This window comes from Odontesthes bonariensis, chromosome 24 (genome assembly GCF_027942865.1).
Source record: "Odontesthes bonariensis isolate fOdoBon6 chromosome 24, fOdoBon6.hap1, whole genome shotgun sequence".
Lineage (NCBI taxonomy): Eukaryota > Metazoa > Chordata > Actinopteri > Atheriniformes > Atherinopsidae > Odontesthes > Odontesthes bonariensis.
Window position 1 is genome coordinate 21,514,348 of NC_134529.1, and position 21,619 is coordinate 21,535,966.

Sequence of the window (21,619 nt, forward strand, 5' to 3'; positions counted from 1 at the left end):
TCAAGTTTAATCGATTAATCAAATTCGTACTTTAAAATCGATATTTTTCTCTTTAAACATCCACATTAAGCCGTATACAAGAGGCACATTTTATCTGCCAAAATGTGAAGATTGATCACACTTGTGTTAACAAATGGCAAGATTATCTGTTTTTGTAATGGTATTCAACCTGACCACTTAAATCTGTGTTGACACGAGTGTTTTTTTCAAGTTTTTAACAAGTGGCACTCTTCTTTCTATTCTGAATTGAGTTTAAAGGGGTGCTGTGTCACAGTCGGAGTTCTGAGCGGTTTTTCTTTTCAGAGTGGGGAAAGATTAAGTCCTCCGAAATTAGGACATCGTGCAAAGTTTGCTCAAAAGTGTTGTTTGGTCTTTTCGCTTCTGATTCACTTCAGACTGTTTATTCCAAAAGCTAAAAAACAACTTCATGAATTTAAATTATTTGGTTAAAAAACGTCTTTGCCCCGTGTCGCTCTTTGTTTTTTGAAGAAGGAAACCAAAACGATCCACGTAAATTGAGTTGGACGGGGACAAAAAATGGAGTTTGGAGTTGCATCTCCAGAAAGAGTCAGCCTCTCCCCTTTAGAAATAAGCAGGCGCATCGTCGGATTGCCACCTGTGCATGTTTCAATCAACGCAGCGCACAATCAGCTGCTCGGATTCTCTGTTAAACTTGTTAAACTTGCTCGGGGCAAAAGAGGAACCCTGAAAACTCTGGAGTCAGAGCAACGCGGGGGCAGTCACCCCATTCAGCGCATCAGCTTCTGCATTATACCGCATCACATATTTAGCTCTATTAGGCAGGGGAGTGTTTCCTGTGTAAAGCATTAAAGGGACAGGAAGAGAGGGGGGGGGAGTTGTCCTGACAACCCATAAATCACCGGTAGCTTCGGCAGTGTGCTCTCTCCCCTCAGACATTCTCTCCTTCAGAAAGAGAGGGTTAGCTTATTAATATCTTATAATAAAAAAAAAAAAAAACATGCACCCCTTACACTGATCAAATATTCACTGCATACCTTTAGTGAGTCTTTGGGTATGTTTAATTCATTATGCAGTGCAAACCATCATACTCTTATGCTCTTGTGATGGATGTACATGTCCATGCATGCTGCAAATGTTCTTTGAATCATGAGGCCTCTCCCTCTAATAAACCTGTTTGTGTGTGAGAGACCGTTATATAAACACACCTGGATCAAATGTTCCACGCAGCGGGGAGCGTGTGAATGCCTCTGACTTTTGAACACAATAAAGATGTAATTATGTAAACTATCAGTGGAAAATTTTGGTGCTGCATCTGTTTTATGTGTGTGTGTGTTTTGTTTTGTTTTTCTTCTTCTTTCTAAGGGTATAGGTGTGTCTGTGTGTGTCTGAGAGGGAACGTGTTTGTGCAGGGAAAACCCAGGCTGACATTAATTACATGGTTGAGGGCAACAGGGGCGAAGTTTACCAACCTTATGGCCGAGGTTCTGCTCCCCACGGGGCTTACAGGCAGAGGTCTGATAACAGGGAAGAGGGCCTGGCTCCTGACACGGGCGCCATTTTGGATCACACCACGAGGAACTGGAAGAAAAAAACGCAGCAACTTGAGACAGAAGGTTGAGGCATCAGTCACGAGCAAAACAACACATATCGGTTTGACAGCAGGGGGGGGGGACAAAAACTTGACCGGACCTCGATAAGACGGCAGGAGCGGCTCGATGAGAATTCACCGACCATCCAAGGAGGCCAACAGGGCAATATTGATGAGCAAGGCGAGGTTAAATGGAGCGGGAAAGCGTCATAAATGAGTTAAGGCGGCTGTGATTCATTCAATTACCAACGACCGCTGGGCTCGGCTAAATCCAGCCTGTCTGATGCTGCGGGCTGAACAGCAGCCGCTGGACCCTAAAGGGGGATCCTGCAGATTTTACTAATTGAAGGGACACAATGTTTTGTTCAGAACTTAGTAAAAAAAATGACTCGTTAAGTGTATTTTCATGGCACGGACTACTGAAAAGTACACAATCATAAACATACAGGTGTGTTTTCACTTCTTAGACATGTGGCTGTAACCAAGAGTCATCCATTCGCCTTTCGCTCATTTTGCAAATGATTTTCTTAACCGACCCAACTAAAAAAAAAAAAGACAATAAAGCAATAAAATGGTCCGAGATGTCTGTGAAAATGTACCAAAGCCTAAGCTGGGAGATTTAAATGAAGACTGCGACTTACAGTAACTTCAATATTCACATCTAACTTCAAATGTCAGGCCTCATCTGACCAGCCTGGCAAAATCTCAAGATATCCATTTAACAAAGACATAAAACTGATTAATGCAGCCCATGCTCGCTACAAGCTGCGGCTAGAAAATGTGTTTGCAGCAGTTTCGCTTAAAACTTTCTCATTAAATAATGATGAAAGCAAACAGTCATTGAATCCATGTAAATCAGGTATTTCATGGCTCTGATTTGATTATTTGTTGTGTTCAACAGCCGAACAAGTGCGACTATTCTTTTTTTTCTTCCAATGTCCTAAAGTACTTGACCAACTATTCAAGCTGTGTTTAAAGGCATGACTTTCTTTTACCTCCATCGGTGGTACTTAACTTGAATATGTAGTTAAGAGTTCGAAAGACCTTAAGTTGATCTCCCACATCAGGCTAGAGGCAGAAAAGAGACCAGAAGAACAGCAAAATATTCCCCAGGGAAGTGGGCTTCATAAAAGAGGGAGTCGTTTTCAACAAATGCATGTCTGTTGCGTGTCTTTTCCAACAGTCATCCATCTCGTCTGAGTCGGTAACCAGGCGAGAAGAGCCTTGGTCAGGGAGGAGGAGGACGCGTACCAAACGGACGCAACTCATTTTAAAAGTAAAGGGAAGAACCTAACAGGACTTTATACAGACAAAACAAAATGCCTTATTGCTCCAATTTTGTGCCCACCTGGTGTTTAGCTGACATGCATTAAATCCCTAATAAATCTCATGATTAAAAAGACTGAAATCCTATGTGTTAAAGCCAAGCATTGCAACTAGGGATCCAGCAATGGAGCCAATTTAAAAATGGTAAACCTGAGTAGGAAACGGGCATATAATGGAATAGTAAAAGGGCATTTCATCTAAATATCAACATATCACTTGGGTGACTATAAGTTGAGAAGCACAACAAATTTACTGGTTAAACTAATGAATAAGTCCACCTCTAATATAACCAGGAAGCCACTGATATTGTTTGTCACCAGCTGATGTGGCCACCATGCTGAAGGATAACGCAAATAAAGCCAAACACAGAGAGGTCATTGAGGAAAATCCCACGAATATGGTACACAAATAAAACCTATCGGAAGACACAACACACAGCCTGGATGATGGAGCTGCTTTGTAGCAAATCCCTGTTTATCCTTGTGAGGCCCACTTGGCTAGACTCGAAAAAATCTGTAGGGACAGTTGGACCTCTGAGTTTACACATCTGAAGCATTCTATCTGCTGGTTGACGCAAGAATCAAGGCAGCTGTGTTACAGCAATTTTAGTTTTAAGATTACATATATATATATGCAGTGATATATGAGAATATTGAAAACTTCTCTCAGGAAAAGTCAATATGGAGAAAAAGCCAGCTTGTTAGCTTAGCTTAGCAAGAATAACAGAAACAGGTGAAACAGGGCACCGTTCACTGAGCTTCTTTTTTAAACTTTAGGACAAAACTAAATCAGCTAGTTCCCCGTCTTTTGTTTCTTTTTGCAAAGCTAAGCTAACTGGCTGCTTCTAACTCAGCAAATAACAGAGTCAGCACATTCCTACAAATGTAAAAGCACTTCCTTAACATTTCTAAATCAGACTCCTTTTTTGTCATTATAATTGAGGTTGTGGACTATGAAATAAAAGACAGAGTTTAAGAATTATACTGCTAATCATTTATTTGAAAAAAATAGGGGAAAAAAAAAAAAGCTGGACTCATTTGTCTCTAAACCGGCGTGTCTCAGAGTAAAAAAATATGTTAGAATTCAAGAAAACAGTCAGAACCTCCCAATAAATACAAATGTATGTTTTTGTTATATGTGCAGTCAAAGAATAGCCTTTATCAGGGAATGAACTGACTATTTAAAAAAAAAAAAAAGAGAGAGCGTTAAATGAGAAGATCGGTACTTTTCTTCTGAACGTACTTTACATAAACAGATGGAGCTAGCGGCTTAGTTTAGCTAGGCATGAAGAACAAAAACAGGTTAAATAGAGCGCTTTTTTCTTTGATTGTTTTGTATGGACTAAATCAACAAGATGAAACACATTCTTTATTGAGCTTTTTCTTAACTTTCTGGACAATAAAAAGACAGACAGACAGAGAGAGAGAGAGAGAGAGAGAGAGAGAGAGAGAGAGAGAGAGAGACAGATATTGCTTGTTCCCGCTCTTTTTTCTCTTTATGCTGAGCTAGCTAACTAGCTGCTTCTAACTCACTGAGATACTGAGTAAGCACACCTGCGAAAATGTCAAAGCCCCTCCTTGACATTTCTAAATTAGTTCTTATTTTGCCCTTCCAAATGATGTTTGGGACTAAAAAAAAGAAACGAAAATGGTTCAAGAGTTACACTGCTATCATTGAAAAGAAATTGCCCTACTTTGAGGGAGAATTAATTCTAAAATAATGGTTCAATTTATAGTTTTCAGGTGGTCCACTTCCTGGTTTTAAACAAAAAATAAAAATCCACCTTAAAGAAAAAAAAAGAAGAAGTTCGAACTGAAGAAAAGATTCAAAAACCTCCAAATAAAAAACACATTCCTGGAGCTGTTTCGGATTTTTCTGTGAAGTCACCGTCTTTCCACTGATGTCCTACTTCTGCTAAGGACTGAACTGTGGCAGAGCAGCGGGAACGTCTACGTAGCTTATAAGATTTTAGCACTGCAACTCTTCTGAATCTGAATGAGGGGAGAGGAGTGCAACTGAGCCAAAAGCTCCCATTTTTCAAGGCTGAGTGCTCACCGCAGCCATCCCAGTGCACTAAAACAGCTGTCATTTTCATCTCTGGGGTCAGTTTGTGTTTGGCAAATGATGACCCGCTGTTTGCTCGTGTCTGCCGCAGAAGCATTTGTTAAGGTGCAAATCCCAACACTCGTGTACCACCGTGTCGATTTATACCGCAGCTAAAGCTTAGTTCTATGTTAAATCTCAGTAAAAAACGTTACATTTTTGATTGATGTCATGAGGAGAAATTTAATTTGCCCTCGGAGCCACAAGCTCATTAAAACATACAAGTTGTCATGGCGAGGCCCCACAGAACACAGTCGCGTGTATTCGCTCCGTGTTGTACCGCACGCAGGCACAAACGCTAGATGAATTATGACAGAGTTGTTTGTGGTTTTGTCATCGTAAGTGTGTTTTGTAGGTTTTTCCCTGGCCAGCTGTGTCCACAGTAATCTTATTGACTGCAGTTAGCGTGGCTCTGCCCCTGATATCTCCAGCTCTGCTCTCCATAACCTTATAAGTAAGTCCCTGCACAGAGTCTCTTTTGTAATCTTGATCACTTGCTGCATGGTTCTGTGTGTGTGTGTTTGTGTGTGTGGGCAGTGCATTAGGTCTCCCCGGGTTGACAGGCACCCACCCCTCCTTCCCCACCTCTCACTCCAGAGTCGGGCTTTGGGTTGCCATAGCAACCATTCCCCTTCCACATGCCACAGAGTGGTAGATCATGCATCAGAAGAGAAAGTGATAGAGAGAAAAGGCGAGAAAGGAAATACCAGGAATGGTCTGAAATGGCCTCTCATAGCTCAGCGACACACTCCCGACCACTGTTTACCCTCCACACACACACAAACACACACACACACACACACACACACACACACACACACACACGCGCCTGCACACACAGCTCTCCAGTATAAGCGCAGGCATTTACCCCCTTCATCATTTTTTTACTTTGCTGTTTGAATTCCTCAGTAAACCTTTCTTTTTCCTCCTTGAATTCAATCCTCTTGTTGATTTTTCCCCCCCTCTCTGTATTGATCTCGCTCACATTCTATGTATAGTGGTGACTCACATCTCCAACTGAGCGTGCATGCTGTCTCTGCAGGTAAAAAAGCCTGGGACATATGCTGTGGAGATGAGGTGGCACACGAGACTGAGGAAGACCAGGCGGTGTGCTCCGAAAGTACCGCTCCATCTCAGACTTAGATTTTACAGGCTGAAAGCTATTAGCAAACAAACAAGAAAAACAAAAGAACTTTCCACTTCAGATGGGAACAGACACAAGAAAAAAGGAAAAGAAAAAAAAAAAAGGATGACCTTACAAGAGAAGTGGTCTAACTGCATGTGTGTCTTTTTTCCTGGAGAGTAAATATCCCCTAGACTGTCTTTTTCCTACGTGTGGTCAGCTGCTCTGCTTTCTCCGTCTGCTTCCTGCATCTTCGCCCGCTGCCCGTCTCCCTGCCCGACCGCCTGTTTTCCAGGGCGAGCGAAGCAAAAAAAAAGAAAAAAAGTGAGCCCCCACCCGCCCCTTCCCAACTCCCCTCTCCACACTGCTCCTCCTCTGTTCTCCAGCTAAATGAGTTCCACATGGCCCTGCAGCCTCCACACGGCCGGCAGAGGAGTGCAGCTCACAGGCACCGAGTGCAAACAAACAGTCACACAAACACACACACACACAGTCCAAAGGTTCAGAGGTCACCCCCGGCAGACCTTGAGAATGCAACCGTTTGAAACACCTCCTCCCTGTCTTTTCTTTTTCGCCTGCTCGGCTGCTGTGTGTTAAACGGAGAACAGAGTCTGAGGGCAGGACGCATACTAATGCTGTCTGACCGGCTGCCTGACTGACGGGCTGGATTGCTGGTGGGATGAAGTTGCTGGCAGTTTAACTGGACGGCTAACTGGCTTGTCTATCTGCAACTTCAAGTGGCCGGCTGACTGACATGGGGTATAACTTGCAGAGGGAGGACAAAGTAAAAGCAGTACTTGATCACAGTAAATTAACAAGCCTTTTAAAACAGGCAACGCACTTTGACCTTCCCACCTTTTCTTGGCAACGCACTCGAACCAACTTGAGAGAGCTGATCGCGCTCCTTAAACGTGTCGTAACCTTTTGCTCGTTCGCTCCATCGCGCTAACACCCGGCCAGAAAAACAGGAAACAGGTGCAGCAGTTTATCAAACATAATGTGCAAACATAATGTAAATGCAGCACACCGGGCAAAAAGCAGAGTTTGTTGAACTCTTAACAGGCTTGAAAGTCAACTGTTGGTCTGAGCCCCTTTGTTCTCCAACACAGCCTGAACCCTCTTCGAGAAGCTTTCTTGTCATTTCTTGCAGTGGCCTTCGGGAATCGTTCTACAGCTGTTCTTTGGATGTTGGCTGCCTTTTGTTTTTTATTCCCCGTCAAGATGATCCCACACTACCTATCCTATTCTATGTCTGTGAAACTATTTTTTGCCATTTATCGCAGATGCAACTGAACACTGGAAAAAATCAAAGTCTTACCAAGTAAATTTGTCTCATTTCTAGTCAAAATATCTCATTACACTTAATATAAGACACAACTGCCTAACAAGTACTATTTCAGCCAGATATAGGGACTTGTTTGAAGACAATACATCTGGAATATCTTGTTAAATGAAAAAGTCTTGAAAACAAATAGTTTTGAGTCAGATTTCATATGAAACAAGCTTTTTTGACATTTGGTTTTTAAGCTAATTTCAAGACCACTTTTATCTCAAAAGTCCCAAATATCACTTATTTCAAGAAATCTTGACAAGCCGATTTTCACTAGTTCCATTGGCAGATTTTTTTGCTTATTTCAAGCAAAAACGTCTTGTATTTGTTGTTTTTTTTTACTTATTTTTGGCGTCTTTATGACAGGCTGCTAATAACAAAGTGCGTAAAGATGGGATTTAAAACTGTTTGTTACTCTTCGTCACAACACTGGCTCATCCCTTGAGTTAGCTGGCTTTTTTATGCTCGAAACAAACCAAGAAACACAGGTACAAGGACTGGACTGAAAATGAGTGAAAAAGCAGGAAACGTGCCATAGACAAACTTTAAGACCTTCAGAGAGCCTGGAGATGTATCGCTTAAGACCACTTCAAAAGATTGCAAAGAAGTCTTGCTCCTCACAGGCAAAATATGAATCGATGAAGGGTGGGTCGATGCCTTTGAACAGCGTTGTAAATCAGTATATTTGCTTTATCATACCTAACATCTTACTTCTGCGATAAGGTAAACGTTTCTGACCTAAATGCTAACAAAGATCACTCAGTCCCAGCAGAGCAAACTGAATGGGGAACCGCTGGGCTCGTGGAGGTGGGGTTGAGAGGAGAACTCCAAGTCACTGTCCTCGTGTTGCCTCTGAGCTGCTGCTGGGTGACAGGTGGAGGCAGGTTTCAGCCCACATCGGCTTAGAGCAGAGCACCTCTGAAAGCTCTGGGAATGGGAGGTGGAAGTAATAACTGAGGGCATGAACAGCACCTTCCTCTACCCTCCTCAAAAAACCTCTTTTCCTTGTCTTTGCCTCTGGCTTTCTGTCACAACTTTCTTTCTCCCTGCTGCCTCCGAATGTCACAACTGACCATACTTGCGCTCTCCTTAAGAGGAAAAAAAAACCAGAAACAAATTTTCCCTCTTCCTCCTTGTCACACATGTGCGCTCTGAGTCAGCCTCCCTGACTTGTCTCCTTATCTATGTGTCCATCTGTCCGGCTGCTCAGACACATCACCCAGACTGTGCGAGTCCAGAGGGAGTCCAGGTTTTCAGGCACTCTCCCCAACCCCCCCGGCTTCTTGACCATTACTACTCCATTATCAGCGGCGATGGAGAGCTCGCCGCAGACGCCTAATGTATCCATTTCCCCCTCCATTTAGGGCTCTGCGGCCCAGCGAGCTCCCGGAGTGCTCCCTGATTGGGATTGAATGTCCATTTAAACTATTGTCCGGCCACCAGGGAGGACGTCGGTGGGAAGATGAGGAGAGGAGAGGAATAATGGGAAATATGAGGAAAAGGAAGTGAGACTATACATATGTTGTGATGAATGAGGGGAGGAAGTGATGGGATTGCTCCCAAATCTCTGCTTTGAAGCTCAGATTTTCTTCTCCTGTCCTTTCTTTCCCTTTCTCTCTCTCTCTCTCTCTCTCTCTCTCTCTCTCTCTCTCTCTCTCTCTCTCTCTCTCTCTCTCTCTCTCTCTCTCTCTCTCTCTCTCTCTCTCTCTCTCTCTCTCTCTCTCTCTCTCTCTCTCTCTCTCTCTCTCTCTCTCTCTCTCTCTCTCTTGTTGTGTCTCAATCCTTTCTTTAAAGCAAAAAAGAAAACAAACTTTCAAGTACGCCTCTGTAGGAAAAAAAAAAAAAAAGCATTCCCTCTTTTGGCGGCGAGCCAAGTGTCAGAACTCGGTACTCTGTATTCTCAAGGTGCACTTCTAAAAAGAGGGATTTGGAATTGAGATGATTGGAGTTGGCACATATACGTAGAGTGTGGAGGGAGGGTGGGAGGGGTTGGGGTGGGGTGGGGGGTTTAGGGACAGAGAGAAAGAAAAAGAGAAAGAAAGAAAGAAAGAAAGAAAGAAAGAAAGAGTCGCACAGAGTACAAGACTTGCGGAGGTGAAACTGTACCTTGTAGGAGAACTCCTCCGTTCTTTCTGAAGAGGGGACTCCCCGACCACAATGGAGGACTAGAAAAGAAAGAAGCAGAAGAAGAAGAAGAAGCAGGGGTGGGGTGGGGGGTTGGGGAGGGAGGGGAGGAGAACGAGAGAAAGAGAAAAAAAAAAACTGGTCAATCATTTGATCACGTAGCAGCAGCCAACCAGCCCTGCCGGCTTCATCACGAGGCAGATAGCGAGGCAGGAATTTGAGCCCATAAGCCAATGCTTCTGATTATAGTGATTAGAATCCCGGGTGTCCCACTGTTGCCATTATTCCCTGTGATTACCTCGGAGAATTACAGCCTCCACACTGTAGTCCATGGGGGTAATTTCTCATGACAACCCCACACCTCCCTCCACTGGCCCATTCACACACAGCCCTCATCAATGAGCGTGCGTTTAACACACTTTCAGACAGATGTGCATACGGTGCGACACGTTAAAACACGGCTGTGTCAGCATGCTGCGAAGACACGCACGCACGCATCCGTATCTTCCTCTATTTGTGGGGACTCTCAAGTGACATGAAGCAGCCTCCCTCCTCTTAACCTTAAGTCAAAGTCTTGATGCTACAGTTGCCGATAACACTTGCGGGGTCCAGCTTTTTGGTTTTTGGGGCCTACAAAGCTGTCGAAGTCCCCCCCACCAGCACCACCACACATAGAAACCTCACACACTCACAGAGGAACACACAAAGCCAGAGACTCACTTTAAGTGATCATTGCACCACTAATGAGGGAGGTAATGACATGCATTTCTCACATAGACGGAGATATCCTCACTCACACATCCGCTCACGCAAGAACACAATAGGCACAGTTCTGCTGCCGGAGACAGAGGGAGAAAGATGGAAGGATATGGACGGAGGGAGGAAAAAAAGAGAAAGAGGCTGTAAGAGCTTTTCCAGGTTGAGTGGTCTTTAGCTCTCCATTAAACTGACGGCCCTTCTTTTTTTTTTTTCCTCCCCTTTTGTAGTCAGACAGGCTGTTCTCCTACACAGTCTGTGACAGCATGGATAGGGCTTGGTCATATCACACACACACACACACACACACACAAACAGAGGACAAAACACCTGGAGTCCCACTTGTTTCCACTCATCAGCAGAGCTTCCTTTGTGGAAGCAGGTTGTGTTTTATGTTGCTCTGAAGCTGCTGATTGAGAGGATTTGGATGTCTGCGCTTGTGATGCGGCTCTCCCCTCACCAGATGCAGGGGAGAGATGGACACACATACAGGCATGCACGCACACACACACACACACACACACACACACACACACACACACACACACACTGCAATAGCAAAGCGAAAGCAAGCGAGCGCAAATTTCAGCCCTGAGCCACCTGCTGTTGCCATGGAGAGTTGCCACATTGCGTTGCCACGGCGATAACATATTTTTCCTGCGCTAACAGCCTGTCTGTTTTCCCTGCCACCCCACCATCCCCCCACCCCCCCTCTTCTCACTCCTTTCCGTCTCTCAACAAATGGCTTTGTAATGCGACAGCACCTGACTTATACTAGACGTGTTGCCATGGCGGCGTTCCCGTTGCTAAGGCAACCCTGTGCATTAAATGTTGTGGGCGAGGGGGGATAAACCCATAGCAGACGCTTGCTCTATCACCCCTCTCTCCTGCAGTCAACATCTTCCTCCGTCCCTTTTCTCCCAGGGAGGGAAGGGGAGGAGGAGGAAAAAACAAAAAGGGAAAGAGGGATGGCGAGAGCTCCTCCTCATCACCCCCCTTGAGACACACCTCCTTCCATCCATTCTTCCCTCCCCTCTTCCTCTCATCCAGATGCTGATGGGGTGTGAAGGAATGCACCACGGAGCTGACCTCCTACCCAGCATGCTCCGTCTCTTTCTCTCTCTCCCTATCACCCATTTGGAAAATGCATGCATTGGATAAACACACACACACACACACACACACACACACACACACACACACACTCGCATCCTGGAGCTCAAGCTGCACGTGGGGGTCGACCAGTGCGGCGTGAGTTATTATAGCCCATGAAAAACCGAGAGGTGTGAGCGACAAACAGCAGAGGACAAAGAAGCGCTCCTTCTGTAAACTGCCCTCCACCAGCACTCCTCAGCCTCCCCACCCTTCCTTTCCTCCGCCACTTCCTTCCTATCTATCTCCATCATTCGTTCATTCTCTGCGTTCAACTGCTGGAGACGGTCCTTGACCTTAACATAATAGACACGCTGTGCAGCCATTCACAGTCATTACACTCCATACATAGCGTTCTTGAGCGTGAGGGCTCCTGAGAGAGATATCATGTTATATTGATTGGACTTGAGCTCCAGGATCCACCTGAAGTGAACTGCAAAACACCTTATTCGAAACACGAGACATTTGGGTTATTATGTGCGTCTCTACTTTCCACAACTAATGCAAAGTCTTTCAGGCGTTCGGCTGTAACACATGATCTGTACTTCCTTGTGGAGGCTTCTTTAGTCCCGCTGAAGGCTTGATGTCGTTAAAAGGCTGGATGAATATCAAAGGTAAAGGCAGGACGGTAGTGTTTTCTGCCAAAGCCTTTAACTTTATTGTCTTTTAAATGAAAGAATTAGCAGTTGCAAAGTTCTGCTCACAGTTTCTCCGCTGTTAAAGAAGTATCCTCATAATTCCAGACTCAGATTGACCTTCTCAATTGAAGACCGAATGGTTTGAGGGCTGCATGTGTTGAGAGAACCGTTTGGAAAAGACAATGTGAACACGGTGCACGTCTACTGGTGATCATCGTGAAATCTAAAGAACGAAATCTGGAAAAAACGGGCTGATAAATCGCACGATCATATCGTGATTTGATCTCAGGTCAAAATGTCATTGACTGCAGATTTTTTCACATTTTTCACAGTTCCTCACCTCCTACTTTAAGTCCGAATCAATTGCCAAAAACAAAACAAAACAAAAAATATCGATATCGCGATAAACTGACATTGGGAAGTCTTTTTGGCTATAACTGTCCAGTAAAGATCTGTTGTCACGACAGTCCAAGTGGGACGTATTCTAAACTAATCTAAGATTTCTAAGAAAAGCGTTTTATTTTGCTGTATCAGAATTCTAAATGGAAATTGAAATGACCTTTGCATGAATAAAAATGAATCACTTTAGCCAATTAGAACCTGCTTTGTGGACCCAGCAACAAATTATTTCCTGAAGAGGCACCATTGCTACAAATTGCTATCGTATTGTGCGTACTGTGCATTTCAAGCACACCTTGAATTACTTGACTGGTTTTCCACCCTCAAAGCAGCCTGTGGCTTCCAAAAATGTAAGGATACACACACAAAGGAAGAAAAGGAAAAAAAAAGACTCAAAAATGCCTGTATTATGTTGAGAGCAGATAAAAGAACCCTTTTAGAAAGCTCTCACAATCAAGGACGAAACGACAAACTGTGGAGGTCTTAAAAAAAAAAAAAAAGGTTTGCATAAATCGGTTCATTGCATTAAAAGGTTTGTTGTTAAGCTGCTCGTTTGATGTGGAACCGTACTTGAGGCCACCTATTCCCTTCGTGCTTATAGCATTCTTATCACAGAGACATTTTTTTTTTTTTTGGGGGGGGGGATTGTTTCATGGGGAGTTAAGTTTTGAGATTTGGGGCATTCGTTGCCTCCGCGACAAGAAAAAAAAACGTACTTGGGCCTAGCTCTTGGAAATGTCTGCAGTTCAGCACATATTTAACCAGACAATGCCTCATTTAGCTCTGCCAAGGAGGTTATGTGGTTGGTCTCGGTTTGTCTGTTTGTTTGTTAGCGGGATTACTCATTGAGCTTCAAACAGCGGGGGCACGGTCCAAGTTTGAAGTGATTAACTTCTGAGGCTGTTCTGGTTCCAGATTTGGATCCACGATTTACATTTTATTTATTAATTTTTTTCAATTCAGCCCTGGTTGAGGTACGTGGTCTTGTGCTGCTACTTTAAGTATTTAAACAGAAAACCTCCATATCTCTACCTCCCCCCTCAATCTCTTTTATTTCTCTATATAAAAAGTAATAACTTAAAAAAAAATATATGATCTCTTGGCGACTTCCCGCCATATCTATCAACCATCCATCCATTTTCTATACCGCTGAATCCGTCGGTCGCGTCGCGGGGGGGCGGGAGCCTATCCCAGCAGTCAATGGGCGAGAGGCGGGGTACACCCTGGACAGGCCGCCAGTCCATCACAGGGCCACACAGAGACATATTTGTTCTAATTCTTTACCTGTAAGTACGGAAGCCCAGAGCCGACGTGGTACGTATAAACTTTTTTCTGATGGTTTTCTCGAGATAACGATATAATTATGTCGTTATCTCGAGAAAACGATCATTGTTAACGAGTTAATTTACCGATGGTTTTCGAGGCCACTTTTTCTCCCCAGTCCGCCCCTGTTTATATGTGTTTATATGTATTGCTGGCAAAGGTGTACCCATTTTTACCCCTCTTTCATTGAAAACTGAATAAAGTAGCCGGAGACAGCTGGCTCGACTGCTGCTCAATAGGCGTTTACACCTCAGTGACCCTGCTGGTATAGTCAACTTCATCAGTGACCAGCTGAGGGGACCAGGCCGTCTCCATGGTTACCGAATGATGCACGAGAGGTGCCGTTATCGTTTTTTTTCGAGGTAACGAGATAAATAACTCGTTAACAACATAATTATCTCATTATCTCAAGAAAACCATAAAAAAAAGTTTATACGTACCACGTCCGCTCTGGGAATCCGTATGTAAGTGATGAAGTCTTATAATCTTTTGTCTGGCGGCGTGAGTTTTCAAACAAATCCCATAATTTTATAATAATTTTATCCCATAACAGCAGATTCTCGGCTTTGTGTGCGAGGGCCATCCATATTCTGAGGAGGGATTCGTTTCCTGCATTCATACATGTTTCACGTTTTTTTTTCTTTTTCAATGCTAAAAATTTCCTAAGCAGTTACCAAATTTTTTTTTTTTTTTTTTTTTTTTTTTTTTTTAAGATTTGTAAAGTGGAAAAAAACAAGAGATGCAAAATGCCATCGGTAACAGAACTTTGATTCTAATACATCTACAACATGGAACATCAATTCTGAAGTAAAACTAGGTAATTTGAGCATTTTTGTGCTCTTTGGCTCCACCTAACGGTTGTGGGATGTCATGAAAACGAACCTTCATGCCAGCCCTGCACATCCACAGCCGCACACATGGATTTGCTTTCATGTTAAAGAGGCCACAAAGACGCCATAAAAAAGCCCACAAAAATGTCACGGGACCGTAAAGCAAGGCGGTGCGGTGCGGGGCTGGAAACCACAGTATCGCAAACCCTGGACGCTCTAGGGCAGTTTCAGGCCCGAGAATGTGCATTAACAAAGGTCATTGCACTACAAAACAAGCCAGAAGCACATAGTTTTAAGGTTCGCATGCTGCTTTAGTGTTGCTTTCAGCCTAACTTCATATATTATTCAATTTTTGTACAGGAAACTCAACCAAATGAGTTCTAATTTAATCGAATAAAATCTAATGGGGATATCTGAACTGAAAATTTCACAGCTATTAACACAAAATATAATGTCTAGTGTAAGCGAAGGGTGGAGTAGTTCCATGGGGATATTGATTAGTTTGAACTTTTACCCTGTTAACCTGTAATGTCGACATTTACTAAATTAATTGACAAATGGAAAGTGACTGAACTAGAATATCTCCACTGAGGTTGCAGCTTTAATATTTCTTGCGTTTCTATCGATTTTTTTTTGTTTTATAACAATGGCCTTAATTTCTTTGAGTTTGGGACTTACTGCCAGAGGAAAACCAGGCACTAAAAAAACCTCTCCTGATGTGATGGGAACCTGCGAAGGACATTTCATAGATCAAATACCCGGTAACTATATGCTGTAAGTGAAGTGCATGCGGCATGTACACAAACGCACACGGCGCAGGTGCTGCATCACGATGGACCTCCAGCTCCAGTTTAACCAAGAAACGTGCTCACATATTCTCGTTTCCCACTCTGTGTGTGTGTGTGTGTGTGTGTCACCATGCAAATAACAGGTCTTGCCTCTCCATGCCTCCCCCCTCCAACCTCCCTTGTGTTCCGAATCCAGCCTCCAATTTGTTCCACTTCCCCATACCTCATTGTTCAAAATGACACTTTTACATTTTATGGTGAACCAATTATTCTGTCTTACACAGTCCGCTGGCTCTGCGAGCCAACCTGCCCGGATCAGCTGGGGAGTGGGGTGGAGGGCTGCTGCTGCTGCCGATGCTGGGGTGTTTGGACAGAGGATGAGAGGGAGAGAAGAGGCTGAAGAAAGTAAAAAGAAAAAGGAGAAACAGCTAATGGCAGTGCTCTCTGACGTGTCCACAGGGGTGGATGGAAGGGCAGGATACTGAGAAGTTACCGGGCGGGGGGGGGGTCAGGAAGCGTAGAAGAGAGGAAGAGAAACAACACAGGTGAACTGCGGCGAGGCGTGTGGACAGCGAGAGGTTGGAGAATAAAGTGAATGTAGACAAAGAAGGATTTAATTGAATGATGAAGTGATGGAGAGAGTAGAAAGAGGGTGGGGGTAGGGTGGATAAATCACAGCAGGGATGAATAAAGATGATGAAGTGGACGGTACCCCGCTAGAGGCAATGTATGTGGGGCGGGGGGTGGGAATCAGAGGAGGAAAGAAAGGAGCGGAACAGGAGGCGTGCGAGAAGCTGGAGGAGAGGCAGAGCGGAGGGGGTGGGGGCGATGGAGCGAACTCGTGGAGAAAGAGAGGGAAAAAGAAAAAAGGAAGGTGGTTTTTTGTTGTTGTTGATTTTTTTTTTTTTACCTGCGATGCGCCTCAGGGGGAGGGAGGGACGGGGGTGTTGTTGCATGAAAACAGTGTGCGAAAAGATTTAAGGAGAGGATGGAGGAGGTCAGCTCCAAACGCCTGCAGCGAGTGGGTGCAGAGCGAGTGACAGATGGGGAGAGGATAGAGAGTGGAGTGGATGAGTGTACTCTGTAGGTTTTATGTTATAATTGGATATTGGCACGGGAGTCCTCATTTGATTGGTTTTCTTTTGATTCTTGAAGATCCACTTACATGTGATAAATACTAAAAGCAACTTTTATCAGAATTATTTATCCTGGGAGCTTTTACTTCTCCTTTTATTTTCTCTGTTGGAAAATGGTGAAGCGGAACAGTCCAGCCACTTGGAGCAATTAAGGGTCAACGGATAGAACAAATAAAAAAAAACTCACTTAACTGCACGATCTTGCTTTAACTCTCTTCCATCGGCTGTAACTGTCTGAACTTAAGTTACGATGTACGTAACAGAGAAGACCAATCCAAACCCCCAGAGTTGTAATCAGTATTAGGCTTTTTTTTCCAAAGTCTTCAGAACGGGGTTTAAATCGCTTCTTTAAGAGCTAAACGATTGAGTAATCATTAAAGTGAACAGCCATCACAATGATTTGGATGCTCTGTGTTGTCATTTTTTACAGTTTTGTGTCCAAGTCTCAAGTCACCCCTCATTTCCTTTACATGTTGCAAGGGAAAAATCCTGGAAATAGGTGCAGTGACTTTTTAAACCAGACCAAACGTAAATGGAAGGACAATTTGTAAAAACCGGCAAGCTTGAAAGTCAAAATTTGGTAGGAGCAACTTTCCATTTCCTGTTATTTCGTTAAGTAGCCTTCAGGATCGGCTTGTTCGGGTTCTTCGGTCCTTTTAAAGACTCCACGTTTTCAGATAGCTCTTTGGGAATCCCCATGTTGCCTCCAAAATACTATTTTATGTCTGTCAAAATAAATGGGGGGGGTGATGTCTTTCCGACAGGCTGCTGAAAACAAAGTGCCAAAGGTCTGTTAGACACAACACTGGTTCATCCCTTGAGTGTCTTTTCTTTTTTTTTTTTTTTAGCTTGAATGTGTTAAGTGTTAAGTGCCTAAAGAAAAAAAAGCTAAACAAAACATTCCTCTCAACATAGTCAGGTACACAGACTGGACTGAAAAATGAGTGAAAAAGCAGCCAACGTCCAAAGAAAAACCTTTCGAAGACCTTCAGAAGGACCTTCCTGGAGAACTGTGGCTCATCTTTTAAAGTGCAAGACCATTTTAAAAGGTTACAGGAAGGTTCTGGCTCCCTGGAAGCAAAATATAAAGGAATGAAAGGGGGCTCAAGACCACCCGACCCACTGTGGCGCTCGGTTTTCCATTGAACATTATGAGCGGTTCATACTGAATTCAGAAATTGCAAAGTAAACGATCCCGGTTCATCAATTATGGTGACAACAGCCACTCCTCGGTCTGTGGATCAGATAGTCCGTCTTACCTGTGGTGAAACGTCTGTGGTAGTGTGGGTGGGGAGGTGGAGGGGGCGGCCAGGCCGGGCGAGTACGGATGATACGGCGTCTTCTTCAGCGCCTGGATCAGGTTGTGCCTATACTCCGGATCTATGGACCACAGGGAGCCTTTGCCTATGCTCTGACAGAGGGAAAGGGAGAAGGATCGCAAGAAAGGGGGAAAGAAAAAGAGTGGGGAAGGAAAGACAGAGGAGAGAATTGTTAATGGAGGTGCTCCCTGGCCCCCCCTCGAAGCACAGCACAAACACAGCACAGCACGGTGACCCGAGCCACCAGGTGGAGAGCCCACACACAAGCTCAGAGTCCGGACATTATTGACCAAAACCACCTGTTCACACAACAATCCTGCCTTCCCACTGAGAGAAGGACCTTGAGAAAAACAACAACCTGTGCATCTACAGACTCAAACAATGTCAGATTACTGTCCGCCCACAGAACAACATTCCCATAATCCCAAAACAGATAACACTCCCAGGAATGAGAATTAACACTTCCTCGCTGCCACCGTACTGCCTTCTCCGATCCTCAGCCTCTCCTGGAAATAAATAAATAAATAAATAAATAAATAAATAAAAGGCTCTTTTTGATTAAGACACGAGGAAACTCTTTAACTTTTTCCACTCCAGAGGCGATGATGGCATGTATTTTTAGATCAAAGCAGCCTCCCCTTCACCTAATGAAGCCGCCGGCCCCCGATCTGAGTGAAGCCAGCCTATAGATTATAAAGAGAGGCCGCCATGAAAACGCAATCCCCGGCTGTGCCTCTCACAGCCTTCTCTGTGCTTTCATCCGAACGTGGCAAAATCAGGAGTTCGCGTGCAGCGGAGACCGAGAATGACAGGACAGGGGAGGACGTGTTAGGGGGGAGAACACCAAGTGAATACAAAAAGTCCTCTGTGATATGACACAGGTACATGCTACCGGGTGGGAAGATGTCATGACTGCAGAGTTCTGCTCTCTGTTGTTACAACATGCGTTCTACTAAGAGCCAGAGCGGCGCATGCGAACCATTACTGCGGATATTAAACCCTTCAACCCGGCGCATTTTGTGACTAAATGTAAGAGAAATCCGGGTCATGTTGCTGCCCTTAAGCTGTTAGGATAGTCAAATGCTTTATTGCCTTCCCTCACTGCCCCACTGACTACGATGGCACTTTGGCAGAGTCGTAAACCAAGAAAAAAAATGATTATCACAGAGCCGAGCATGACAAGTTTTACCGGGAGACAAAAAACAAGAATTTGACATTTAAAAATGCAAAAAAATAAATAAAAACCTCAGAAATTCTGAGATGGTGAATCTGCAAATCAAACTTTTAAACAGATTTTTTTAATATTTTTTTTTTTATTAATTTCAAATAAAACTTTTATATATATATGAATTGGTTTCTCTGGGAATCAAGTAGTTAAATTCTAAGGAAAAAAAGTCACAAATGTATGAAGAGAAAGGCAGAATATTCGCTGAGATTCAAGTGGTAAACCCTTAGGGAAAACAACCTGGATATTTACGATAAATTTCCGAGACGAGACTTTTTTTTATGGTTGGATCGAACATAATCACGCCACAAGGTGCGCTATTGCTTGGGCAATATGATGCATTTAATGGATCGCATACAGCAGTAATAAAATCAAATCCTGCAATTGGATTTAGCTAAATGGAAAATACCTGCAAGTTTACTGCTAAATATTGAAAAGATGCAATCACGTCACCGGTTTCACCTCCTTCGATTTTGATTTTAGTTCTGGAAATGTGTGCCTGTATTCTCAGAGAATGTTTACATTTCTTTTCTCCGCCCCCTTGCTTTAACTCCTTTCCGACTTTGTGATTTGTATGACCTTTTTTCCTCACCTGCTGGCCCAGAAACAACGCTGCAGTTGAAAGCAGGTGCTCTGTTACCTGGTGGGCGAAAACGACCGCAGAAAGGTGAAAAGGTGGAACGTTTGACTGCAAACCAACGTTACATGAACGTCTGAGAACTTTTTTTTTACCCCCAATAAATTCCTTTTCGTCTGGGATGAACCGTTTGAATCCGAGTCAAAAACTACGACCCACCTTGGAAGACTTGGAAGGAGCTAATGGGATGCGTGTGCACTGCTGATTTGTGTCCCCTCCCGTGTGGATCTTTGCATTAGTATGTCAGCCGTGTTGAACGCAGCCCATATGTGCCTGTATGCGCACGTGTGGGTGAATGTGTGCATGGCAAGTTCCCTAGGGAGTGTGATATTACCCAGCATGGTCTACTCCTGGGAGTGCTTCTATTACTGCCAGCGATGCCTCTCCTGGAGAGCATGATATTACACACATATACACTGGCTCCCACAGAGATGACCCCCACTGGGCCCAAATTTCCCCTCGTACCTCCAGCCTGCAAGAGTTGAAAAAAAAATATATGTATATATATATATATATATATATATATATATGTGTGTGTGTGTGTGTGTGTGTGTGTGTGTGTGCCTACTGTCTGCCTGCATGCTAGCTGATTAAATCAATGCTTTCTTCTGAATCTCTCTCTGCTGGGGCCCCTGCCTCTGCCAAGCATCCAGCCAATCAAAATCTTCAATCTGTAGACCCCCCCCCCTTCTTCCCCTATTTCATAGAAAGGCCAATCACATGTTGCATCTCACAGGACGGGTCCGTAACCTGGGTTATAGCAGTCGCCTTGGCAACTGGCATCATCTACGCGTGGAAGTGAGAGAAGGTAAAAATGACCAAATTCACTGAGATGCGCACTTTTTCCCCCTAAAAATTCGCTCTTATAAGCATTCCGTGAATGTTCTGGAAAATAGTCAGTGAGAGGCAAAAGAGCAGGATTGCACACGCACACGAAAAAAAAAAATAAAATAAAAATAATCCACAGCTCAGAAGGTATGCCCCTTCTTTAAGACAAACCTCATAAAGTATGAAAACTAAATCTGACGAGGCTCCGAATTTAGACTTTAAATTCAAGTTAAAGCAGCGCTACCCTTAAAGAGGAAGGGGTTAAGAGTTGATTTGGAGAACAGCAGGGCTTTTATGCCTTGGAGGAATGTACAGGTATTTTCACGATGAAGAAAACATACGCACTGTAACTTGCCTGGGGACACGTTATGGTGTGAGTAAGAGACAAAAGGGGAAGAAAGAGGAGAGAAAAAGTGAGAGGGGGGGGCGGAGAGCGTGACAGGGATGATTGTGAGTTGCTAACATCTGTTTCCTGTGTTATATAAGCTGTGGGGGCTGGTCTCTGTTGTAAATGGGAGATATTGAAAAGTCCTGCTGCCACTGACCCCGCTGGTAACTCCACACTCCTGCTACCGCATTCCGGACTGCACCGCGGTCCTATCACTCGCGCAGTTACCTGACACACATCTACAGTGCGCAGCCGGCCCAATTTCAGACCTAATTTTAGAAACGCAAAGATGGTGAAAAACAAAAAAACAAAACACAAAAAAAAAAACAGTGCACTATTGTTTATGCAAACCCACACTTTTTCCTCTTTAAATTCAACCAGTTGTCGCAGTTTTTTTGCTGTTAAAGGAACAGTGCCACAGATTCAGAAAAGACTCACTCTCAAGTCACATGTTTAATTTGGTGCTTTTCCGAGTTGGTCGGCTCTTGAAACAAAGCGGTGTTGTAGTTTTTACACTTGAACGAACAACATGTTAATCCCTGAACTCCACACGTGCCTCGAATTATTCCACGTTTGAGCAGAGCTAGACTTTATGCTCAGCTAAGCTAACCAGCTGCTACATAT

At 43.9% G+C, this 21,619-nt stretch overlaps 1 protein-coding gene across 5 annotated transcripts in view; it reads right to left on the reverse strand.

Moving 5' to 3' along the window:
• ches1 (checkpoint suppressor 1) overlaps positions 1 to 21,619 on the reverse strand; it is a 65,483-nt gene that overhangs the window by 3,997 nt on the left and 39,867 nt on the right. For all 5 annotated transcript variants that reach the window (XR_012768808.1, XM_075458617.1, XM_075458614.1 and 2 more), the window contains 3 exons: positions 17,858 to 18,009; positions 9,559 to 9,617; positions 1,452 to 1,560 (listed from right to left, as the gene is read on the reverse strand). Coding sequence is in view for 4 of the 5 variants with exons in the window: in XM_075458617.1 (XP_075314732.1) it covers positions 1,452 to 1,560; positions 9,559 to 9,617; positions 17,858 to 18,009 (320 nt within the window). In the remaining variant the exon portion in view is untranslated. The remainder of the gene's footprint in view (positions 1 to 1,451; positions 1,561 to 9,558; positions 9,618 to 17,857; positions 18,010 to 21,619) is intronic.